Source organism: Eurypyga helias, unplaced genomic scaffold (genome assembly GCF_000690775.1).
Source record: "Eurypyga helias isolate BGI_N326 unplaced genomic scaffold, ASM69077v1 scaffold7078, whole genome shotgun sequence".
Lineage (NCBI taxonomy): Eukaryota > Metazoa > Chordata > Aves > Eurypygiformes > Eurypygidae > Eurypyga > Eurypyga helias.
In genome coordinates this window covers 39,426-63,551 of record NW_010267476.1, presented here as the reverse complement: position 1 = coordinate 63,551, position 24,126 = coordinate 39,426, and the positions used below count along the sequence as shown (strand labels likewise).

At 39.2% G+C, this 24,126-nt stretch overlaps 1 protein-coding gene across 2 annotated transcripts in view; it reads left to right on the top strand.

The window, feature by feature from the left end:
* The first annotated feature begins 2,011 nt into the window (after window positions 1–2,011).
* Window positions 2,012–24,126, top strand: part of EPC1 (enhancer of polycomb homolog 1 (Drosophila)) — a 24,166-nt gene continuing 2,051 nt past the window's right edge. The window contains exons 1-13 of one of the 2 annotated variants that reach the window (XM_010157430.1): window positions 2,012–2,165; window positions 4,113–4,258; window positions 4,344–4,550; window positions 4,909–5,057; window positions 6,373–6,529; window positions 7,743–7,919; window positions 8,024–8,113; window positions 8,199–8,347; window positions 9,591–9,943; window positions 22,314–22,432; window positions 22,514–22,600; window positions 23,232–23,373; window positions 23,488–23,854. In XM_010157430.1, coding sequence (XP_010155732.1) covers window positions 2,066–2,165; window positions 4,113–4,258; window positions 4,344–4,550; window positions 4,909–5,057; window positions 6,373–6,529; window positions 7,743–7,919; window positions 8,024–8,113; window positions 8,199–8,347; window positions 9,591–9,943; window positions 22,314–22,432; window positions 22,514–22,600; window positions 23,232–23,373; window positions 23,488–23,854 — 2,243 coding nt within the window. In that variant the 5' untranslated portion in view covers window positions 2,012–2,065. The remainder of the gene's footprint in view (window positions 2,166–4,112; window positions 4,259–4,343; window positions 4,551–4,908; window positions 5,058–6,372; window positions 6,530–7,742; window positions 7,920–8,023; window positions 8,114–8,198; window positions 8,348–9,590; window positions 9,944–22,313; window positions 22,433–22,513; window positions 22,601–23,231; window positions 23,374–23,487; window positions 23,855–24,126) is intronic. The other variant, XM_010157431.1, reaches the window with a different exon arrangement.

Below are 24,126 nucleotides of genomic sequence, written 5' to 3'. Positions count from 1 at the left end.
ATTGCCTTGTTGGCTTATTTTCTTTTATTTAGTGGAGTATCTCTTGTGATGAATTGAAACAGATAGGAACAGCAGATCAGTTTACTTGTTTCAGTGGAGGAACATGTATCCAGTTGTCTTCATAACATGTGGGTCTACTAACACTCTGCTCAAGTAGTGGATAGTTTCTGTAATTGGTGTGAAAGTCAGGCAAAACTGATCTATGCTTCTGTTTTAAGAATATTAAGATTTCTTTAAATACATGTTACTGAAGCCTGTTAGTAAATTAGTACAGACTGCTGTTATTAACCAGCAGTGCCCATTCCTTTTCAGAGATGGATCAGAGAAATTGAAATCTTAGCTTAGTGTTTAACCCCCGTTTCCTTGAAACAAAGCAGTTCTTGTGTTTAAAAACACAAGTTGGTATAAATGCATCAGGAATCATTATAAAAACAGTAAGGCTTTGCTGTTGTTCAATAACTATTAGCTATTACTATGTATTTGACATAAATCCCACCATGCTATATGGAAATAAAGCTTAATTTCCTGCCCTACAATCCTTGCAGCTATTGGGACAAAATGCTGAAGAATTACTACTGTTTACACAAATTTGAGGTGCTCTGTAGCAGTGCCTCACTGAAAGGTTGAGAAGAAATTATATGGTACTATACCCAAGAAAGAATTTTAGCTGGCATGTCTCCCAGGTGCCATGTGTCTGCACTTTGCAAACACTAGAGGATCCAAATCAGGCCAGTGAGTTTTAATCACAACTGTAGGATAGGTCTTACTCTCACAATAAGTCTCTTTTAGTGAAGAAACTTGTAAACAGGGGGAAGACGTGAAAAAAATCTCTGCAGCTTCTTTGAAGGTAAAGATAGGCTAAAATCCTGTGAATCCTTGCAGCAGAATTATCCCTTGAAGAGGTTTTAGTTTGAGGTGGCAGGAACTGCAGTTTACAATAGAGCTTTTTTAAACATTTAGACAGAAGACGTTAATTGCCTTTATTGTACTGAAGAGGGGGGTAAATTGAAGTCAGACGGATAAAGATCATACATATGAACACTGATATGTTTTTACTTCAAAAATAAAATGGATTATCCCTGGAACCCTTCCATTACAGTTCCTGTTTCGGGTAATGTGTTTTGTGGCGTCTGTTATTGGCATAACTGATGCAGCACTGGTTTACTGGGCACCTAGGAGGAAACTTTAAAAATTTAAGAAATCAGCTTTTGTACTAGGGGAAAAAATACTGTGTTACGTTGTCAGTAAGCCATTTACACACATGCACACATCTTGCTGTGTGGTAACTGTATGAACTCACCTGATAGGACTTGCTGTCTGGACAGCATCAGAGGAAGACTGGAATGCATTTGAGTAGTAGCATTAGAAAATTACTAGGGTTCGTACTCTGGTTGTAGTAACAGATAAATGTAATATACTTTTAAGCCTGAAAAACAGGTGCAGATTTCTAAAAGTTAATTATTCCCATCCTCATGGCTTATACTTCAGTAACAAGCTGTATTTGACCGATTAGAGGGGAAAAAAGAATGTCTTCAGGAATCATTCACTGGGTAAAAACAGTTGCTTCCCTTCTTAATAGGAGATGATGACAGGCCTCTTTTCTGGTTTTCTGACATCACTAGCAATAAAAGGCCGTAGCAGATACAGAATAATACCAGAGGGGATACCTCTCTGTAACTACCTGTTATAATCTGTATGCCTAATCAGTCCTAAGTGTCTCTCCAGAAATACGTAAAGGTGGATTTATGTAGCTCGGTGTGCCAAGAACACAGAACTTGACTACAAAGTTCAGGAACTGGTGTGTTTGTGTAAGAGGGAGAGCTCCATCTACTGGAAAAAACCTTCTGGTTTATGGAGTGCATTTTGAATCAAGTGTGCATTATCGATTTCTTAGGTCTGGTCTGAGGGATTTGCAAAGAAATAGACTTCCTTCAACTTTAACAAGTCTGAGCTCTGAAAATACTTTCTCAGATTTTCATCTTGACACTTTTTTTTTTTTTGATAGGAACATCATCTCCAACGGGCTATCTCGGCACAACAGGTATATGGAGAGAAGAGGGATAACATGGTTATACCGGTTCCAGAAGCAGAAAGTAATATTGCATACTATGAATCTATATATCCTGGAGAATTTAAAATGCCAAAGCAGCTGATTCACATACAGCGTAAGTAAAGTAACTCATTCATCAACATCTACACAGAGAACTTTATCTCGCGAGTAGTTCGAGATTATTCTTAAATGTCTGTTGAACTTACCTCAAGACTTCTGAGAATTATTTTTTCCAACAAGTAAAGCAATACCCATATTTCTCACCAAAGAGGTATATTTAGTTCTTGATCAAAAAGTAAATAATGTCCTTGTCATGGACAGCACAGTCCTTGATTATATATCTATGTTAATACTTTTAAATTTAGCAATCTCAGAGGCCTGTTTCTGCCCTCCGTAACAGTCAATAGTTGGAGCTTTCAGGGGAATTTAGGTTCATTAGCAGGGACAGGTACAAAACCACTTGAAGAGGAGAGTGAGTACATAATAGATGGTTCATAATTAAGAAACAGAGTACCTGTCCTCTGAAGCTTAGCCAGGATAAAATGACAGTAGAGTGGATTGGGAAGCTCAGTAGTAGTAGTATTTGCCTATGCCTGGATGGAAGTATTCTATATCTCTGGCTTGCAAATGAGTAGGGAGTTTGGTTTTGTTGGAAGATAGCAGCTGTCCTGTATGGATGTGACCCTTGATGTGAGCACCACATCATATATTTTTATGATGTTTTGAAAAGTTAGCTGAAGTAATCTGTTGCAGAATTCTTTTGTATGGTGTAATTAGTAGAATTTTAAAAGTAGTATCTGTGCAGTGTAAACAGATCTTGTGGTTTAACCCCAACTAGCAATCAAGTACCGTGAAGCTGAAGTCCTTGAATTGGTACAAACACTCCTTAGCAACAACAGAAAACACCAGTGTTATCAGTGCTCTTCTCAGCACAAACCCAAAACAGAGCCTCATGCCAGCTGCTGTGAAGAAAATTAACTCTGTCCTGACTAAAACCATCACACATGCCTAATTAACTTTGGTTAAATGGTAGGCTTCTGTATCAGTCTGAGCTTCAGTGATGGCCAAGTATTAGAATCATAGAACAGCTTGGGTTGGACAGGGCTTTTAAAGGTTATCTAGTCTAACCCCCTCTGCGGTGTGAGGGACATCCAACACTAGATCAGATGGAAGATCAAACAGACTAGAGCATGTTGCTCTGCTCCTAAGCAAATGCAGATATGATTATTAGTAGTCTTCCATGCTGATATTAAGGTTACACATTTTCATTCTTCTTTTCCTTGTCTAATGGTCTAACAGCTGAAATGGTGATTTTCAGCTGTATTGTATTCTACCTGTTTGTTTATTAACAGCACATGATGCTTTTCACAGTGTGTTTCCAAATGTGCACTTGGGAAGAAATTAATCTCTTGTAAACTAAAACAACTTGAATGAGGCATGAGTACTAGGGGGGGGAACTACTACATTCATTGTTTTGAATGTAGAATACTGCATTTTCATAGGCTGTTGTGGAAAACAGAACAGTTTTGTGTCCTTCAAAACATTACTTGTGTGAAAATGCCTTGCTGTACAGGGTGGACCATGCAGAGCCATTTTAGTCTGACTCGTCTGCATCACAGAAATCGCAGATGAAAACGTGTGTAATGCAGTCTGCCCATATTTTTGTAGAATAACCTTTAAACTGCATTTGGGCTGAAGTCTGAACTACTGATAATACAGTACATAACTGCAGAATTACTAGGCAGCATTGAAAATTTTGACTAATCTGAACTTCTTCCTCAGAACAGTGATGTTGAAAGCCACTAGTTGGTTTGACCGCTAGTAAGCTTTCATTGGTTAACAAAAGCATAGTCAAATAGATACCAACTTTTATTCCTGTTTTTTTAACAGTGTAACTTTTTCAAGAAAAAAGCTAGATATAATTTTAAAGTATCTGTATTTAAACATTCAAACAGATAATCTTGGGTTTGTCTTCAGAAGAACCTGGTGTGTACTCCAGGCACTGCAATTAGCTGTACTACAGAAGTGTTTTGTTCTAACTTTAACTTTCACTATCCTTTAGCTTTTAGTTTGGATGCTGAGCAGCCGGATTATGACTTGGATTCGGAAGATGAGATCTTTGTGAATAAGTTGAAGAAAAGAATGGACATCTCTCCTTTGCAGTTTGAGGAGATGATAGACCGACTAGAAAAGGGCAGCGGGCAGCAGGTACAATGGTACTTCGAATAGAGAATTTGCAATGAGCCCTCTGTACGTTGCTATGTGAAAGTGACATGCTGGGTTTTACATTTAGCCAGTGAGCCTGCAAGAGGCCAAGCTTTTGCTGAAGGAAGATGATGAATTGATCAGAGAAGTGTATGAGTACTGGATTAAAAAGAGGAAAAACTGTCGAGGTCCCTCTCTTATCCCAGCAGTGAAACAAGAGAAGCGAGATGGTTCCAGCACAAATGACCCTTATGTTGCTTTTAGAAGACGAACAGAAAAGATGCAGACACGGAAAGTAAGTAGATCAATACTTCTCTCTGCTTTCTTTCTCTTCATTCTCCCCCTCTCAAAAAGTAGCTCGTATAACAAAACAATTTTGCTATGTAGTGTAAAACAACAGAAGTTGGGGTGTTGTTTTGTTTTAATTTGCAAGGGTAAAAACACAAGATTAATTACTTTAGGACAGCTATTGAGTGAAAGTGTGTAGCCTTTTTTACACTAAATCTACTGCCAAACCTGCTGATGGTGTTGGTAAGCTGTAGCTCATTGATAACATGTACTTTTTTTTTAATATATACATAAATATTTAGAACTTTAATTCAGGTTATTTAATTTAAATGATGTGGGGAAACATATACACTATGTATCTACAGAATCGAAAAAATGATGAGGCATCTTATGAGAAGATGCTTAAGCTGCGTCGAGATCTGAGTCGTGCAGTAACCATCCTGGAGATGATAAAGAGGAGGGAAAAAAGCAAGAGAGAGTTGCTGCATTTAACACTGGAAATTATGGAAAAGAGGTAATGTGTATTGAAAATTTGCTGCAGAAGGCTTTGGAAACTACCTTGTATTCGGATTCCCACAAATACTTAAACCAGCGAGAGATTGTTAAATTAATATTTAGACTCTCACAGGATAGCGTGTTTTCACACTTGGCTACGGAGAGCAAAATGAAGCAATAAGAAGTTGCTTATTACGGGCAAATGACCCGTCACACTAATGTACATTGGTTTTACATGTGTACATGTATCCAAATGTATGTACGTCTCCTCTATATCATACACGAGGAGAGATCATAGTTTTGGGTAAATTCATTTGGAAATTTGTGTTAAACTTAAATGTGTAGATCAAGGAAATCTCAGATAATTTTAAGGCCATTTCCAGTCATTACCATTATCTTTCTTCATTATTGCTGGTGTTTGTTTGGTGGTGGTTTAAAATACTGTTCTGTGCGTCATGCCCAGCTATTGCTTCTTTTGACATCCTGTTTGTCAGCTGTGCTGAAGACCAAATGCTCTTCTCTGTCAACTGTCACTTTCCCAATCAACAGAGAATCACATTGGAGTGGGGAGTTGTTCTTTTGGTTGATGCTTAGTATCTGAATAGACTTCTCTAGCTTAAGCATCCATGTCTGAAAACATGGGTGTTTTGATAAGTATTTTAAAGCTCTGAAGCTTTTTAGTCTGGCTTCTTAGGGAGACCAGGGCACTTTTTTCAAACAGTGACCCTTTCTAATAGAAATAGAGGGGAGAAATCTCAAAGACTTCCCAGTAGCTTTTTCAAGAAAATAAGCTGTTGAATACAGTCAGGACTCTAATGCTGCCCTCAGAATGGAAAACTGCACTTAACTCAGCACTTTCCACAGGACTTGAAATGTAATGTTTCATGGATCTGCTTGTTGTGAAGATATTCCATAACACAGGGAGGAATCAGGAGTAAAGCACTCTGCCTTGCTGTTTTAAAACCTTTTGGGTGATAAGTGTACGTTTTTAAATGGCGCCTGTCCACACGTGAGCGGGGACGGAAACTCTCTCCTGTTCTTTCCTGCTAGCTTCTGCTTCTTTCCTTCACAGTATTATCTTTGGAAGATGTTTTATAGGCTTTACTGAGTAGTTATCCTTCTTATTTATTTATTGGCATTAATCTTCACAGGAAAGTTTCCATGTTATTAGTCCCCTTTTCTGAAATATTACTTTCTGTACTTCTTCCTGTCATCTTGGACATCCCTTTACCCCAAGTTGCAAGTATTAGTCTGTTTGTGTGGCACAATTTTTTACCAGACTTACGTTGTGTAAGTGTTCCAACAAACTAAAAAAAAAAAAAATCTGTTTTCAGGTATAATTTGGGTGACTATGGTGGAGAGATCATGTCTGAGGTCATGGCACAGCGGCAGCCGATGAAACCTACCTATGCTATTCCCATCATTCCCGTGACTAACAGCAGTACTTTTAAACACCAAGAAGCTATGGAGCTGAAAGAATTTAAAGTTAAAGTGAGTAATGTCAGGAACAGTGTTACTAGTTCATGCTGTTATGTGTGCAAGATGCAGCATTTTAGGAGGTTGAGTCTTTTTCAAAGTGGAAATAGACTAGCAAAGCTGCATTTGGAATAAAATGTTTTGTTCTATTGGAGTTATGAGGATAACAGAATACTGGCATGCCTGAAGACAAGAGTAAAATACAGATGAACTACAGACAAAAGGACACACGTTCGGGGGGAGATGAATATTTTTCTCTAAAGTGTATGAAGTTAGGATCTCCTGAACAGAACTTTATTACCTAGATATTGGATATTTTAATTTGGAGGTTTGTTTTGTGGTTGGCTGTTTTTTTTAATATGATCTACTTGTATTGCCAGCATGCTGAATATTTTTGTCTGGTTTTGGTATTCAAGTAATGTATCAAATAACCTTAGGTGATTTATACAGCTGACCAACACTTTTTTCCCTGTAGGCTTTAATTTTGTGTCATACAAAGCATAGCTACAGTGCCAACAACTGAACATATTAAGTAGGTCAGGGAACACAGGAGAAATACTGAGGTATAATTTGAATTTTAACCAAAGACTGCCTGTAACTGAAGAATATCCAAAGGCTGTTCTGGGTCTGATAGGGGTGGCTGGAATCAGTGGATACTTGCATTGACCAGTAGATCATTGTAACTGAGATTTGCAGGAGTGTGCTCACCTATTAGTGATGATGGAAACTTGGGTAATACACTTAAACTTGACTTTGCATAGTATGGGGAAAAGTGTTTAATTTTTGAAAGATTTTCTGGGATTCTAGGTATCTTTGAAAAGTCTAGCTTCTGGTTTTGCCTTTAAAGCATTGTTTGGTACTTAGGCTTTTGTGCAGTGTTAGGGAATTACTATTCATTTAGAATGTTAGAAAAGGAAAAGGTGCCACATGGAGATCGTTGTACATATTTTGGTCTACTTCTCCATAGTAGTAGTTACCGTAACTGCTAGTCTTTTATCGTGAATGGATTGAGCACACAGTGCTTGATTCCACCTTGTCTGTCAAAACACTTCAGTTACTGGAAATGAAATATAGACACCTGTGAAATGGCTGCATGTTTTTCTGTCAAGATGGTGGAGAGATGAGTTGGCTTTTTAGCTGGCTTACACGGGAGCTTGAGAAAACTCTTGTCTTCATCTAATTTGCTTGTGTGTATAATTTTATGCTGCCTTCTTTTTTTTTCTTGCAGCAAGATAAACCTGATGTTATTAGACCCAAAAGGAAGTACGAGAAGAAGCCAAAAGTCTTACCTTCGTCTGCTGCTGCTACTCCTCAACAGACAAGTCCTGCTGCACTGCCAGTCTTTAATGCTAAGGATTTGAATCAGTATGATTTTCCTAGCTCAGATGAAGAACCTCTCTCCCAGGTAGGACCTCCAGAGTTCTATGCTGCTCTTGGGGAAAGAACAGAAGTAAAACTCCTGAATTTATTAATACCTCTCCTCATACACCCCCCACCCCCTCTTTCAAGATTTTGTCTGGTTCTTCGGAGGCTGAGGAAGAAAATGATCCCGATGGTCCTTTCGCCTTCCGTAGGAAAGCAGGCTGTCAGTACTATGCTGTAAGTAGAATTTCTTTATCTGTCATAAGACAGAGGATTGCTGTGGGAAAACATCTTGTGTTTAATTGTTTAAAATTATTTTAAGCCTCATTTAGACCAACCTGGCAACTGGCCATGGAGTAGCCCTAAAGAGGGAAGATTAGGAGATGTGCGTTACAGATACTGCTTAACCACCCTCACTGTACCCCAGAGGTGTATTGGGTTTGCACGAAGACGGGTTGGCCGTGGTGGAAGGTAAGTGCTGCACAACTCTTGCTGTTTTTAAAAACAAAACTTAAAACTAAAAACCAGTAAGACATAAACAGTGAAGTTTGTTAGAGGGATTTTTTTTTTTTAAATGGAGACATTGGAGATTTTTTTTAAAGTACTTCCATTTAATTCAGGTTTCCCTGGCTAATGTCTCCATTTTTGTTTGGTGGTAGTGGAAGCCACTTTAATACTGTTTGCTTAAATGTTCCTAGGTTTTTTATTGCTGGCACTCCCCAGTTCTGAGGTGAAAATATGTGTATGTTTTCAGTTGTGATTGGTGGCTTGTATTTAAATTATTTGCATAGTTTTCTTCAAATAGTGAAAATCACGTTTTTCAGAACACGCTTTTCTGTGTTTGGACCATATTTGGTGATGTGCCAGTTGTAGAGGAGAATTTTGGGAAGAATTCTTAAGTGACGGTGACTGTTAAATTTCAAGCATCATCAAAAAGAGCAAAGAATTGAGGACTTCAGGCATTTTGCTTTTAAGCATATTTATCAAAAACAATTCATAAATAGTTCAGTGTGTAAGTGCTGTTTCTTAAATATTGTGTGAAGTCTTTAAGGTGTTACTTAAATGATACTTAATGGTATTCAATTTTAAAAAAAGGAAGAATGTGATGAGGCGCTCAGGTTAATGCTTAGCACCTCTCCGCCCTGTTAGCAAGTCAGATTGGTGTATCTGCAGATTCGGAACAGGAGCTGAAGGCTCTCACTGGGATGTTGCAAGGGGATATGGAAGTTAATGTGCAACATCTCCACTCTATTTGGGATGGTTCTTGGTCTGTTCAGGGTATTTGGGAGTAAGGCTTCTGAACTGAAATCTCTTTAGGAGGGCGTTTGAATCACTTTTTGGTTACTTAAGCCATTTTATTTTCTAGGTTTTTTTCTTTGCATTGTGAAAGTCTTTTATCAGTCTAGCCTGATGGCTTCAAAAATAAATTGATGTATGTTGTTGCAGCGTCTTAATATATACATGACAACGTATGTCAGGTGTTCAGACAGTAAAAGTTAGAGTACACGTGTGAAGAGTAACCTAAACATGCTGCTGACTGTAAAATAATGTGTAGTCATGTTTTGCGGCGTCTGGGGGTGGGTTTCCCGTTCTAGGATAGTTTTGTGTAGTTTCCTCTATCCCTTTGTCATTCCCAAGCACGTGTGGCAAACTAGTGACTTCCTTAGTATTTTCTTGCCACTGTATAATGCTGCATTGTTTTTCCTCTTTCTAGGGTGCTACTAGACAGAGCGCATTCGGACTACGATAATACATTTCATCAGCTGGATTTGGAAATGTTTTCCTCATCACAACACTCTTCAATCAGTCAATTTGCCAATACCTCAGAAACAAATACCTCGGACAAATCTTTCTCGAAAGACCTCAGTCAGATACTAGTCAATATCAAATCATGTAGATGGCGGCATTTTAGGCCTCGGACACCATCCCTACATGACAGTGACAATGACGAACTCTCCTGTACGAAATTACACAGGGGTATAAATCGAACAGGCACAGCACAACCCGGGACCCAGACATGCAGTACCTCTATACAAAGTAAAAGTAGCAGTGGTTCAGCACATTTTGGTATGTTTATTTTGACAAACTTGCTTCTAGAAATGTTAACCTTGGCTCAGAAAATCCAGAATATCATTAGGTTATCCTTACTTTACATCATGGTCTGTTTTGATGGTAACAGCCCATCTTCACTTTTCTCTCTTCATTTGCTACGTGGAATATTTATTTGTATTTATTGCTAGCAGTAACGTACTACATCTCCAGTTTATGCTACCTTGCTATGTAATTACAATTTTAGAAATTTGAAGGTTTAGAAACCAGTACTGTGAAGGGTTAATATGACTCTGAAGATCTGGCATTTAAACTTGAAAATACATTGACTGAAATGTTCTTAATATCACATTCCACATTTTTTCATAGTACAAGTTATGGTGGTGGGAAATGTTTAGCCAAAACGGGTGGGTGTTCGTCTCTTCTCCCAAGTGACAAGCAATAGGACAAGAGGAAACAGCCTCAAGCTGCACCAGGGGAGGTTTAGATTGGAGATTAGGAAAAATGTCTTCACCAAAACGGTTGTCAGATGCTGGAACGGGCTGCCCAGGGAAGAGGTTGAGTTGCCATCCCTGGAGGGATTTGGAAGACACGTGGGTGAGGTGGTTTAGTGGTGGACTTAGTAGTGTTAGGTTAGTGATTGGACTTGATCTTAAAGGTCTTTTCCAACCTAACAGATTCTGTGATTCTATGAAAATGTTTGCATTTAACATCCTGACATGTTATGAATACTTACTTAAACCTGCATGAAACTAAATGCCATTTTTCCATCCAGAAATCACCCCACCCCTGGTGCATCTGTTCATGCTTGGCAAAATTCTTCTATTAATCACCTCTGCATCTGGTCAGCAAGTGGCAGGTTACAGCTTACAGAACTGATGACCTGGGTCTAAGAAAACTTGATGTGGTGTTACTGGTTTTTAATTGGAATGCTGTTTGATAGCATCACTCTTTACTTAGGTTGGGCTCTTCACAGTGGTAGGCTGGTATTTACGTAGTTAGAGTGTAATTTAAGTAACTCTTGAATCTTGATCAGTCAGTATGTTAAACGTCATCATCTTGTAGAAAGTAAAGGATGTAGATTTTTGCAAAGGAATACAGGAAAAGCTCACCACCGTGTTGTAAGGCGTCTCTAGAAGCATGGTTTCCTTGCCCTTTGGAATTAAATTAGAAAACCTGGACCTGGATAATGTAGGAGTAGGATGGAGGGAGAGGCATATACCTAATAAACTCCCCAAATTATGGGATGTTTTGGAGATTTGCTCAAAGAAAGCATTACCCTGGTATCAGATTACTTTAATCTTCCTGTTTTCCAATATATTTTGCACCTTCCCTCTCTGTACCACCTATTTTGTGGGGTTTTGTTTTCTGAAAATTCTTCCTCCTGGCATTTTTTTAGACTTTGGTGAGCAACTTTGTTCTACTTTATTTCATGCTTCCTCTCCATGCAGTCCTAGAGTAGGTCTTTGCCCCCACCCCCCATTCTTTTTTGACTCTTGTGGCTGGAAATGTGTTAGGGCTAACACTGATGGTACTCCTGGTTTGTGATGCAAGTATGACTTTTGGAATTTAAATTCTGCCCCTCCAGTGTTTCAAATGAGTAAACCAACTCCAGAACTGAATGAGAGCATCTTTGTCTAGTGGCCAGTCTGAACTGTGATAAAATAGTCTGGTTACTAGTGTGAAGACAAAACTGTGTGGTGAATAGCCTATGAACACGCTATAAAGTATTAATGGGCAATACATTACGTCTGAAAATCACAGACTTGAAAAAGTGGCTGATTTAAGTTTGAAGCATATGTCTGTGTGTGTGTATAAACATACACACCCTCCTCATAGAATCTTTCTTTCCTTAAACAGATGACTAAGATACTTACCTAAATCATTTGGGAATGAAATGCGGTTTTTATTTATGGTGGCAAGTTCTGTACAGGGCTTTAATTGTCTGGTTCTGTTTTGAAGCCTGTTGGAAAGTAATCCATACATAGAAGTACACTAGCATATTGCAATTATTTGTGCTAGGAATTCTATGCAGATGGCTTATCCTTTGTGTAAAATATTTTAAGTTAGTATTCCAAGCTTTTCCAAATGTGTTACAGAGTTTAGAGTTATTTTTTAGGGCTTGGTACAGGAATGAAATAATAAAGGAACTGTAACTATGTCTGAATTCATAGGTATACTTTAAATTAGCTACTATGGTCTTTGGATAGTCACTTGTTATTAATACACAGGTACAATCTACCTGGTTATAATTGTAAATAATCTTATTTGGGATTCTTGTAGCGGTGGAGGTGTGTATATGTGGTGTAATGATAATTACGTGTTTAGGTGTTGATGTTTGAAAGGACCGTATGGTCTCCTTCGTTCTGGTGCCATTCTGTCTTCTAGTGTTCTTTTGTCAGTTTGTTAAAGAATCCTTTAAGATCCCTTGTCCACACAGCTTACAGATGTGTTTGTAAGTCTCAAGTGTTTGACTGACTTCTTCAAAGGTGCATGTCAGCTGGGGCTCCAGCTGATGTAGATTGTCATCTTATTTTCTGTAGCAAATACTGTAAAGAACATCAGGTACCTAACATCTGTATTCATGTTTTTCGAACAGTCACTACTGCAGACTTACAGTCCTGTAATGACCCTGTTCCTTTTTCTTAGATGTCTTTAAAGCTGGAGTTTGTTGCAGGTGTGCCTTTTTAGGTTTGATTCTCCTTGCCTTTTAGGGTTTTGAAGTGACAGGAGGTCTCTTTAGCAGAAAACATGGATGCATCTCTTCTTAAAAATCGCTTTATCCTTTGGCTGCTAGTGTGAGAGTTGTGGTCAAATCACAGCTTGCCTTTGAGCTTGCCTTTAAGATGAAGCTCTTGCTCACATTCTGTAGTGGCCCGCAGAGGTGGTCATGTTGCTGTGTTTGCTGTGCACCATCATGTAACAAGTTTTGTCTGTTTCCCTGCTGAAGTTTAGAGAAGTCTTGAGCTTTTTCCTCCTTGAATGAGCCAGACCACATCCTGCTGACATGCTGAAAAATGGCTGTGGAAAATCTTCCTTTTAAACCTTGCATGGCCAGCACAGGCACGATGCAGTTGAGATGGTATCTCAGGTCTTCTGTTAATCAGAGGATGTGTTAGAAAAGCTGTGCTGGGTACAGGAAGCATTGTTTTTCATCCTGATCTGAGAGGTTTCCTCAAAAAAAATCAGGTATTTTATAAATGTTTTTAAATGCCTTTGACCCTGAAGAAATGCAGGTTGTTCTGGTCCTGGCTTTCAGAGTGGACAGCATAAGAGATCTGTGGAAGATGAAGTTAATGTATTGAGATTTTATGTGCAAACTGAGAAGGGATGTCAAAAAGTGTCCCTTGAAAATGGGGTTTGTGCTGGACTTGGGTTGTGAAGAACAGGCTTTGGAAGCAGTGTCAGGTGGCCAAAAAGAATAGCGTCGCTGTTGAAGAGGGGGTTTCCTTTTCATCTTACTGAAGAATTATGGAAAAGCATCCTTTACTGTCTTGCAGAAACAGCTGACTCAAGGATCTTCAGGTCTATGTTATACAGAACACCACTAAAAAGTAGCCAAGAGTGTAGCAGCATGATTCTGGTGGAGCAACAACTTTTTCAGCGGGGAAGCTATTCACTCTGAGCAAAATGCAACAGAAACACTTCAGAAAAGGAGCCTGTATTGCTGACAGTCTCATCAAGTTCCTGAATCATAATCTTCAGAGATGGAAGTCTAGAGTGTACAGTAGGCACGGAGATTCATCTGAAATACCTGTGTCCCAGGAGTTTAGTCCTCTTTGATCTAGTTTTGACAGGCAAATGGTAGTTTTTGAACTGCATCACATTATAGAGAAACTGTGCCTTCTGCTGGAAACTTGCTGTTAATTAGGTTACATTCACGGTTTTGGCTGCTTGCATCTAGTCATCAGAAATTTGAGGCATTTAAAACTGCACAGCATGTATAATTGTGTTTCAGCCTTGTGTTTAGGAGGCAAAACACAGATAAGTCACTAGCACTGGTTCCCAGGCTTCACAGTAAGACCAGGCATCCGGTTTGCATTCTGTTCTCTTCTGGCTTCTTCATCTAGAAGCTGGGGGTCACTTTGAAAAGGAAGTCTGCCTGCTTTCAAGACTGAAAACTAGTTTTCAAGACTAGTTTATAGTTCTGTTCTCTTCTAGCTTCTTCATCTAGAAGCTGGGGTTCACTTTGAAAAGGAAGTCTGCCTGCTTTCAAGACTGGAGAGGCTAGCAGTTTATAGTCTACTCACTAAATTTGTAATTCTTTCTTTGAGAAGCAGCTTAATTGAGCAGAAACCTTTCTGAAAATTCTTGAGAGTTAAGGTGTTTGGGACTGTAGACCTTACTGTATCTGAAAAACTCTGGACATCCAGATAGTTAAAGAATTCAGAGTAACTTACTGTGTGCTTTCTTGTAAACTAGAGGTCTAGATGTACTGCAAGTCGTGCTTTGCTGTTCAGTAACTTTCTCTGTGGGAGTTCCATAGAACTAATGTCTTTTTCCCAGTAAACTTGGATGCTTTTTATGAATCTCTTAATCTGCTTTTTTTAAAGCAAGTTTGAACACTTAGGGGGTCTAGCAGGATGGTGAACTATGCTTCTATTTCTCAAATGTGTTTAGTATTTCCATCTCCAGATTTGTAATGTTGGTTAATGGGTCCATAGTATTTTTTTCATGTTCTCATTAAGGGTACCTGACACCTGTTTTCAGGCATCCCTTCCTGGAGAGAAACAGGAGGAAGCTCCTCAATCCTCATGGCAGTCCCTTGTGGCAGAATAGAAGGACTTGTCTTGTCCTAACCTTTAATTGCTTTCATGCCATTACTGGCTGTGTTTAGATCTTTTTATTTAACCTTTGTATCTCTAATAGTCTCAACTCTGTTTTACAGTTTTCCCTTTTCCAAATGCTTATTATCACATTGTGGGATAAACTTGGTCGTGAAAAATACCGACTTGTGCTGGTTGTTTTTAGGCCAAGACTGTTAAGTTCCAATGACAACTATCTGTGGCTGTGAGGTTGAGGTCCTAGTTGAAGAGGCAATGGCCTTGGGAGTAATGGGTGTTTACAGCCCAGCCTGGGCTTAGTTGAAGGAAATTTTAAAGGGAAAAGCCTCTTGAGTCTGCGAAATGTGACTGGGGTTGGGGAACAGTTAGGACAACAGTTAGGAAAGCACCTGAGCACTTCTGGAGGCTTTGAGACTTTGTAGTTGTAAAAGATTTTTTCATTCAGCTTTAACCCAGCTGGAGTAATACTTTGCTCCTAAGTGCTGGTGTCTGTATCCCATGCAAGGGTGGTCACACAGTAAACTGTTGGTGACATTTTGGTGGAAACTCATTAAAAATGATGGGCAGACAAATATAAATGCATAGGAAGCATTTCTAGCTCTCATTCAGTGGCTAGTAAAAGTCCTCATTAACTTTGTCTGTTTTTTCCACTACCAAGTAGGGAATGCATATATTGATCTTCTGTCTAGTTTAGAATTTTGAAGTCTAGAGTTGTGGTGTTAAGAATTTAACACTTAAGTTGTGTTGGGCTGAAATATAAGGCTGTTGTAGTAATAATCAAGGGCATAATGATTCATGTTCTCATAGTGTCTAATAATGCCATGTTTGAGTAAAATCAATCTTGAACTTCTTTTCAGAAAGTGAAACATCTTTGGGCCTGGTGCATCAAATACTAAATCACACTGATGGCTCTAAGTCTCTCCAATCTTCCGAATTCACTGGTGAGAACTTGCTATACAGTAGAAAAACCTTTAACCAGGCAATGTAAGCCAGATAACATCTCTCCTAAGATAGAGATAAAAAAATGTGATGTTCTGGATTACTTAGTATTGTGAATGATGTTTGCTTTGCATGCACTTTGGCATTAGTAAATGTTAATTGTTCTGTTATACAGCAAGTATGTGATGCTCTCGTATATTTCCCTTAAGAAAATTGTAATGTGAAATATCTTTCCACACGCTTCAGCAGTTCTGTAGTTTGTGGGATTTCTGCATTGGAAGCTTTAGTTACATGATCTTTCTTCTGTTACCTGATTGAAGCTTCCTTTTTAATGGCCATCACCTCAGCTGGAAGGGTCAGGGAATCCAGGACTCTGAATCTGTACAGAGGTTCTTCAAACCCAGTATAATCTTAATGCTTCAGTTGTCCTACTGAAATACCATTTCTGCTCGTGAGAACAGATACTTAACTGGATGTTATGAAGCAACTGCTTTTTGAAGTTATTGTAATTTAAATATCTAATTCTTTAGATGTTTAAAAGGACAAAGCACTTGCTGAAAGGTTTAAGCTGTTTGAGCCTCTCAATATTAAGATTTTTTTAAACTTAAAAAAACCCCACAGCTTACCTGGGCAGGTCGCTGTGTTTACCCCACAAAGCTTGCTCACTTTCCCTGGCAAATCTAGTGAGCATCTTCTATTCAGGAATCCTCTCAAAAGGAATGCTTGTAGAGGGACCAGGAGTTCACATGTGCATTTTCTCCTTTTGAGGATATGCTTCCTGGTTTTTAGGAAACTGGGCTTTTGTGGTCAGGTGTGTGGGTTTTTTTAAGTGTCTGCTTCCCCAGAGTAGGAAAATAGTAACAACTAGTGAGTCACCTCACAGTAAAGCTTGCAGCAGTAGTGAGGGGGGGAGGCTGTGGCTGTTCACTGTACAAAGACCAATCGTCATACAGATTCCACAGCTCATCCCCCTTCTTCCTGGTTTTGGCCTCTTCTGGGAAGGACTTGCATTTTCAGAGAAGCTAAACTTAATGTGTGCTACCCTTACAGTTCTGTAGCTTAAGTGCCATGGTAGAACTAGGTAGCACAGTAAAAATAGTTTTATATTGCAGTATAAAACTGCTGAGAACTATGAATCTTTGAGAAGTCCACTGGCAGCATCTGTTACTTGGTGCTCCAGAAAACACCGATGGAGCATCCCACAGATAAGTAAACAGTCATCCCATCAAAAGATACTACTCAGTGGCTTAATTTGAGTAAAAAATTGCTATGTAATTATCCCAAGGATGACAAACATAGTCATGTAAATGACTTTAGGAAAACATATTCATAGTCTAGTGTGGTGTTAGAAGCAACTGTGGCTGTCACTAAGGGCATGCTAAGCAGTCGTTTATCCTGTCAGTCTCAGTCATGTACCTTGTTTCTTTCCTTGTATTCACAGCTGCAAACTCCGTTTTTTTTCCTACCTTCCTTTTTGCAGTCTGTAAGCTAGAAAACATGTCTCTTACTTGCTGCCAGAGTACAGCACTAACAGAGTGGCAGAATAGGTGTGTGCATTGTCCCAGGCTCTTACATGGAGAGGATAACAACATAACATGATTTACTGACTTAAGATCCTGAAGGTTGTCTCAGCTGAGATGTTACAACTTGATTCAGAATTGTACCAGAAACCGTTAAAACTCAGTATGTGTCTGAATTGTTGCCATTCAGAATGGCACGCTGCAAACAAAGGAGTTGGTGCTCATGTAGCCTAGTCCCTCTCAGTAAAACTTGAGCTATGTGTCTTCTGACAAGCATCTCAAGAGATGGATAACTCCAGGTAGGGTTGTGTCTTAAAGGTCCCTAATGTTAAAGGTTGGGTGAATTTAGCGAGTCAGGTGACTTGCATAAATTACTGAGTGTCGTGGAAAGTATGTGGAAGTTTTGGGGGAAGGTACAGTAGTTGCTGTAAAAGACAAATGAGATATTCTGAAATGGTAATGTTCTTATTTAGTCGTGGTGGTTGAGATTCTCACCTCCACCCCTCCCTGGATTCTGTGTAGCGAGTGAAATAGGATGTTTTGTCACTGTCCAGTTCAGTACATTCTGTCGTATTAGGTAGCATTAGTGTAGGGTGGAACCGTGAGCGCTGTGGCCCCAGAGCGCTGTTGGAGAAGAGTCCAAACGCCGCACTCCTGTCTAGGGTTGCTGAAGCAGGAATCTGTTTTAAAATCTCATGTGTTGTCTTTAACCATTCAGTGTTACATTTTGTCCCTTTCTTTTAACTTGAGGCTGTTGTTCAGTTGTCTGTTGCTTTACTAACAGATTTTTAAAGCCTTGAAGGTCCTCAGTAATACCAGGGCTACGTAACTTTGTGTAGCAACACTCGTCTGACTTACCAGGAACGTGGTTGCTGATTTAAGTGTACAGAAAAGGTCTGGGCTTGCCGTTTTCCAGGCAGATAAAGTCCAGTGTGTGACACAAAAGAAAATTACAATAATTCTTGTTACTTCTACATTTATCATTTTTCTCTGATGCAGATAAAATATGTCCAGCTATGCCCTTTCTCCTTCTTAGAATAAAAATGAGAAGAGGGTAACAAAATTTCTGGAAGAAAGTTCTTTGAGACACTGTCCCTGTTTTTCTAGAGAAGGTGGTGCTAACAGAACACTGCATACATGCTAGCTTTTCAGGCAAGAAAAATACCCTCTGCAAGCTGTGTAATGAACCTATTAACAGAGACTGCATCTTCATGGTCTGCAGTGCATTCATTCTACTTGAATTGCCTTTTTAAAAAGAGGCAGTTGAACTCAGGCTAGCTCTCTGAGGAGTGTAGGTCTGTGCCTGCAGGTGTAGAGGCACAGTCAGTGCACCAGTGACTTCGGGGTGCTGAGCGTATGCGACTTCCCCAGAGACCCTTCCCCAGTTCCAGTCACAGTTGTGTGCCACAGAAAATGAGTATGTAAGGTTAATAAATAGGTGGAAGCATGTTCATATAAAGTACACAAAAATGCTTTTTTGTACATGGGAATTACAGTTTTCGGAAGCAACTTAAATCTCACAATCAATAAGCTTATTTTTTTTCAAATGAGGTGTAATATAGAGTGTACTCTGAAAGCAGGAGGGGAAGAAACCTAGTGACAGCATTATTAGAAGGCATGGTGGCTTTTAACAGGAGAGGAACGAAGTGTGCTCTCCTAGTTCACAGGTCTTAAAGAATTAATGGTTAATTTTGCATTGGATAGTTCTCAGCAGTAGCAATGTTTTCACTGAAACCTTCAACGTAGTGCTGCTTTAGCATGGAGAGGGAAGAGCTAGCTTACGTAGTCACGGTCTGTAACCTCTTTTGGCACGTGTGTCTGCATATCCTGTGGAATGGAAAAGGGAATTTCAGTCAGATTATTTTAGGAGGCTGTAGCTTGCAGCGCTCTGTTATGGGCAGTGTTGTGTTTCTAAACTGGATGCAAGTGATTGATTAATTGCACAGTAAATCTCTGATAGTGTGGTTTCATGTACCTTTAATGAGGGAAGCAGCAAAAATGTTGCAGAATGTTTTAACCTAAATTGGAAACAACGAAATAAATTGTTTGAATAAATTTTGAGGTGGTATTTGTGTGTTTGGATCCTGAGGATATGGAAAAGGCAGAGTTACTGAATGCCACCTTTACCTCGGTCTTTACTGCTAAGCCCAGCCCTCAGGAGTCCCAGAGCTTGAAAACCATAGAGGAAGTCATGAGAAAGGAAGATTTTGCCTCAGTTGAAGAGGATTGGGTTAGAGATTAGTTAAGTAAACTGAACATCCACAAATCCATGGGCCCTGATGGGATGCACCCATGAGTGCTGAGGGAGCTGTCAGAAGTCATTGCTAGGCCAGTCTCCATCTTTGAAAAGTCCTGGAGAGCAGGAGAGGTGCCTGAGGACTGGAGGCAAGCCAGTGTTACTCCAGCCTTCAAAAGAGGCCAGGAGGAGGACCTGGGTAACTATAGGCTGGTGCCTCATCTCCATCCCTGGAAAGACGATGGACTTGTTCCTGTGTGATCTACTCTGGGTGATCCTGCTCTGGCAGGGGGGTTGGACTAGATCATCTCTAGAGGTCCCTTCCAACCCCTGCCACTCTGTGACTCTGTGAATAATTGAGCAGAAGTAAGAGAAGCAGTTTGAATACAGATGAGAGTGGTGGGGTGATTCTGTTGCTTGTTGACTTCAGCAGCTGTGTAACTTTTCATAGTGGTGGGAGACTTAGAGCTGTAAGGGGCACAGACTATCTAAAGAAATACACTGCTGCACAGTTTCAAAATTATAATTCTTCTAAATGTCACTTCCAGAAAGAAGGGGGAGCACTTAAAGACTGTCCAAAATAATGGCTATCCTAAACAAACACACCCTGTCTTTATTAAACTTTGTGTACTGTTTTTCTGAAAGGAAGCAATATTTTAGAGTTGGTTAGACCAACATACATGACTCTGGTTACTACAACTCTGTTTTATAGCTAAAATCTAAAACATTTGAAAACTGAAACAAACTTAATAAATTTTACTTACTCGTATGGACAAAAGTGAGATGGTTATGATGGTAGAAATTTCCGTGTTAATTCAGTCAAAGATGGTGGTATAGCGTATACTTTTTTGCCCATTCTCCTCTTTGTCAGTCTATGATTTGTCTTTATTTCCATCACTTACTGCTTAGGAACAGCTTGCATATATTTACAGTATCATAATGTAGGATAAAATACCTTACTAATACATGGAACCTTCAGTATCATTGGTGCTATGTCAGCCAAACCATACCTGGTCTGAATTTTAGTGGTTTGGGGTTTTTTTTGTTTGTTTGTTTTGAAGTCATTACTAACTGATCATTATAAGCTTAAATATCTGTCAGTACCAGAACAGAACCTGCATTTTTCTCCTTCTGCAACTCAGTTTTCTACATTCTAATCTTTGTGTGCTACTGCTTTGTTGCTCTAATTTCTGTGTTTGGTAACAGGTTTAAAAAAAAAAAAAAACCTCTAAAGGGCTTTTAGTTTATATGTAGTAGAACTAAATTTTAAACATCCAACACCTGGATATTTGGTCTATGAATTCTAGTTTTAGGCCTTTATTTTTATTTAGTAGGTGCATTTATGAATGGTGTTACTACTAAACTATTCCCCTAGGAATAACTTTCAGACATTGGAAAAATGAAGCTAGTTGAAATGAGACTTAACTGTAAGAGTATTGGGAAGTAGTTTGTCATTTATGAGAATATAAACAAGTGCTACAGCCCTATTTGCTCAAGAATGTTACTTAAAAATTAGCAACTTGAATGTAACAGCTGAACAGAAATACATGTGTAACTTCGTAACTTCTGGTGCTTAGATAGCAAAGTGCTGGTAATAATTTAGTGCTGTTTTCAGTAAATAATAGGACTTGGAACAATATTTACCAAAAAAAAAGCCCACGTACACTGGAAAAGATTAATGCTCAGTAGTGTTTGTTTTGTTTGTTTCCAAATATTACTTCTTACTTTGGTTAGCCATTTGTGTTGACTTGAATTATCCACAAGGTACAGTTGCTGTTGGGAATCCTGTTGTATCTACAAGCAGGAGATGATGATAGTTTTGATAGAAACTGATTTTCTTCAGGCAAGCAAGCCGGCAGGAGTAGATTAACACCCCCCAAAAAAAAAATGCAGTTTGTGTGAACCGGATTCAAGTGTGGTGGCAATTTGTTGCCAAGGAGTACTGAATTTTCCCCAAGGAGTACTGAATTGCATTGCATTCTAGAAGTATGAGTACAGTTTACAGCATTTATTTGGGAGCTTCTGTACTGTCTGAAGATAAAAGGAAAGCTCTGAAAGGTGTATCCTTGACTAAATTTGCAAAGGGATTCCCATTCCAGCCTTGATTCAGATTTAAACTGATAATTGAGACTGACTTTCATTTGCAAAATGTAAATCTAAAATTAGCATTTTACTAAGTTAATTAACTAATGACCCCCCATCCCTGCAGCATTGGGCATCCTCTTGTGGCTCTTTATGAATAACAATGGTTTTCACCAATTTTATACTTGTTGGGCTAGCTGGGTAAAATCTGACTTGTGGTGCGCTGACGCGTGGTCACCATTCAAAGATCTTAGGGAAGGATGTAGTTCTGTATTGATGGGGTTGCTTGTGCACGTGTCATTAAAAACAGCAAATATGGTACTGCGATGGCATGTCCAGTTTAATGTTTTCAGCTGAACTTAAACGTGAACCTTAACTGTGGGTACTAGCTACCCTAAATGTGAGGGCTGAAACCATCACTCCCCAAATTTTGCATATAAACCTACTTTGCTAATAATGCAGGTACTGTAGTCTCACAAAGTGAAAATAGCAATGCCATTTCTACCCATAATTTCTTTTAAATCAATTATTAGAGAGGTTTTGGTGGTTTTGATCGAGTTTTGATTCCTTCCACCCCCTCCCATTTTGATATCTTGAGCAGAGCACTTAAAGCATATATATACTGAAAAACAGCTTAAAAAGGGAAGGCTTAATTCAAATGGAAATTTCCAGGAGGATGATAGCCTTTTTGCCATAAAAGTGTGCATTAAGGCTGTTAGGAACTTGCTGTGGTGTATTATTTTTTAGTATTATAAAATAGATGTGTTTCTATACACAACACCTATGTATTTTTGATATAGTATTTTCTCGTTTTATATTTTGTTCAGCATTTACAGCCGAACAATACCAGCAACATCAACAGCAACTGGCACTAATGCAGAAACAGCAGCTTGCACAAATTCATCAACAGCAAGCAAATAGTAATTCCTCTGCCAACACATCACAGGTGAGGGATTTGTCTGTGCTATGATTTATCCCTCATTGTTTCCCACCAGGGTTCATCTCTAATTGTCAACTGTTGCCATAGAACCTTGAAACTAACCAACAGGAAAGTGGCTTTCGCCTGAATCTACATCATAGCCATTCTGTAAAGTGTTTAGAAGGGACACTGCAGGTGAGTGTGGCAGGCATTGCCTCTGCTCCCTCTTAACACAAAAAAAGATGGGTCAGTGAATTAATGACATTTTCCAAGCCTTAGAAATATGAATTGCAGAGATCTCCAGCCATGTCGTCATCCTCTTGATAGTGGGGGATTTTTAGTTTGTAACTAAAGCTAACTCCTAAGTATGTCCTCCCTACAGCTGTGGAAGTGTCTAGTAGTCTTAAACGGGTAGTGACTGCCGTGGTGATGGACACGTAGAAAGGTTTAGCAGTTCCTTGCAATCTGAACCTCTGAGTCTCTGAATTGGGTTTGGATGTTCGTGAAAACAAGTTGACCTGTGAAACAATGTCATTCCATAGAACTTTGGAAATAAGTTTCTTTGTATATTAAATCGTTGTGGGGATTTTCTTCTCAGTTGTTATAATGGAGCTAAAAGTGCATGGAGGGGAAAAAAAAAAATCAGAGTTCAGATTTTAACTAGTCATACCAAATACTGACAGTTTGGTCTGAGAGAATGACTGGGCCACAGTTCTGATGTACATGTATTGATTTTTGTTTTACTAGTTTTTGTGTAGCTTAAAATGGGGAGTACTGACCTTTGGAAGCCTCAATCACATATATTTGCCACCATTGTTCTTTTTAGGGTTTTGTTTCCAAGACACTGGATTCTGTTAGTGCTCAATTTGCTGCTTCAGCTTTGGTTACATCAGAACAACTGATGGGATTCAAAATGAAGGATGATGTGGTGCTTGGAATTGGGGTGAATGGCATTCTTCAAGCCTCAGGTATGCAGCTGTTCCACAGGATTTGATTGCATCTTTATTTTCTACGGTGGAGATATGTCTGGAGTTGAGTATTTTCTGAGACATAGGCTTAGTGGCTTGTTTTTTCTCTTGCAGGAGTGTACAAGGGCTTACACCTCAGTAGTACGACACCTACAGCACTTGTCCATACAAGTTCATCATCAACAGCAGGTTCAGCCTTGTTACAGCCTTCAAACATAACGCAGACTTCAAGTTCCCACAGTGCACTGAGTCACCAAGTAACTGCTGCCAATTCTGCAACAACTCAGGTTCTGATTGGGAACAACATCCGATTAACTGTACCTTCATCAGTTGCCACTGTAAACTCTATTACTACCCTCAATGCACGACATATACCTAGGACTTTAAGTGCTGTTCCATCATCTGCCTTAAAGCTGGCTGCAGCAACAAATTGCCAGGTGCCCAAGGTTCCAGCTTCATCCTCTGTGGATGCAGTACCAAGGTAGGTTTTTTTACGTCCGCTTGTGTTTTCCGGTCTTTATTTTGCTTGATCAATATTTTAATGGCAAACAAGGACAGTTGTATTAGATCAGGTTGGCTTAAATTAACATTGTGTGTACTGGTGGTGAAAAAGGGATGCTTGGGGAGGGGTGGAAGAACAGACAGGCTTTTACACTGGGAGCATTCCAGGGTGCTCCCTAGCCACCAGGCCCAAAATAAGTGTTAGCTCAAAAGTGACATTTATGATCCGGTAGTACTATGACTCATAGAAAT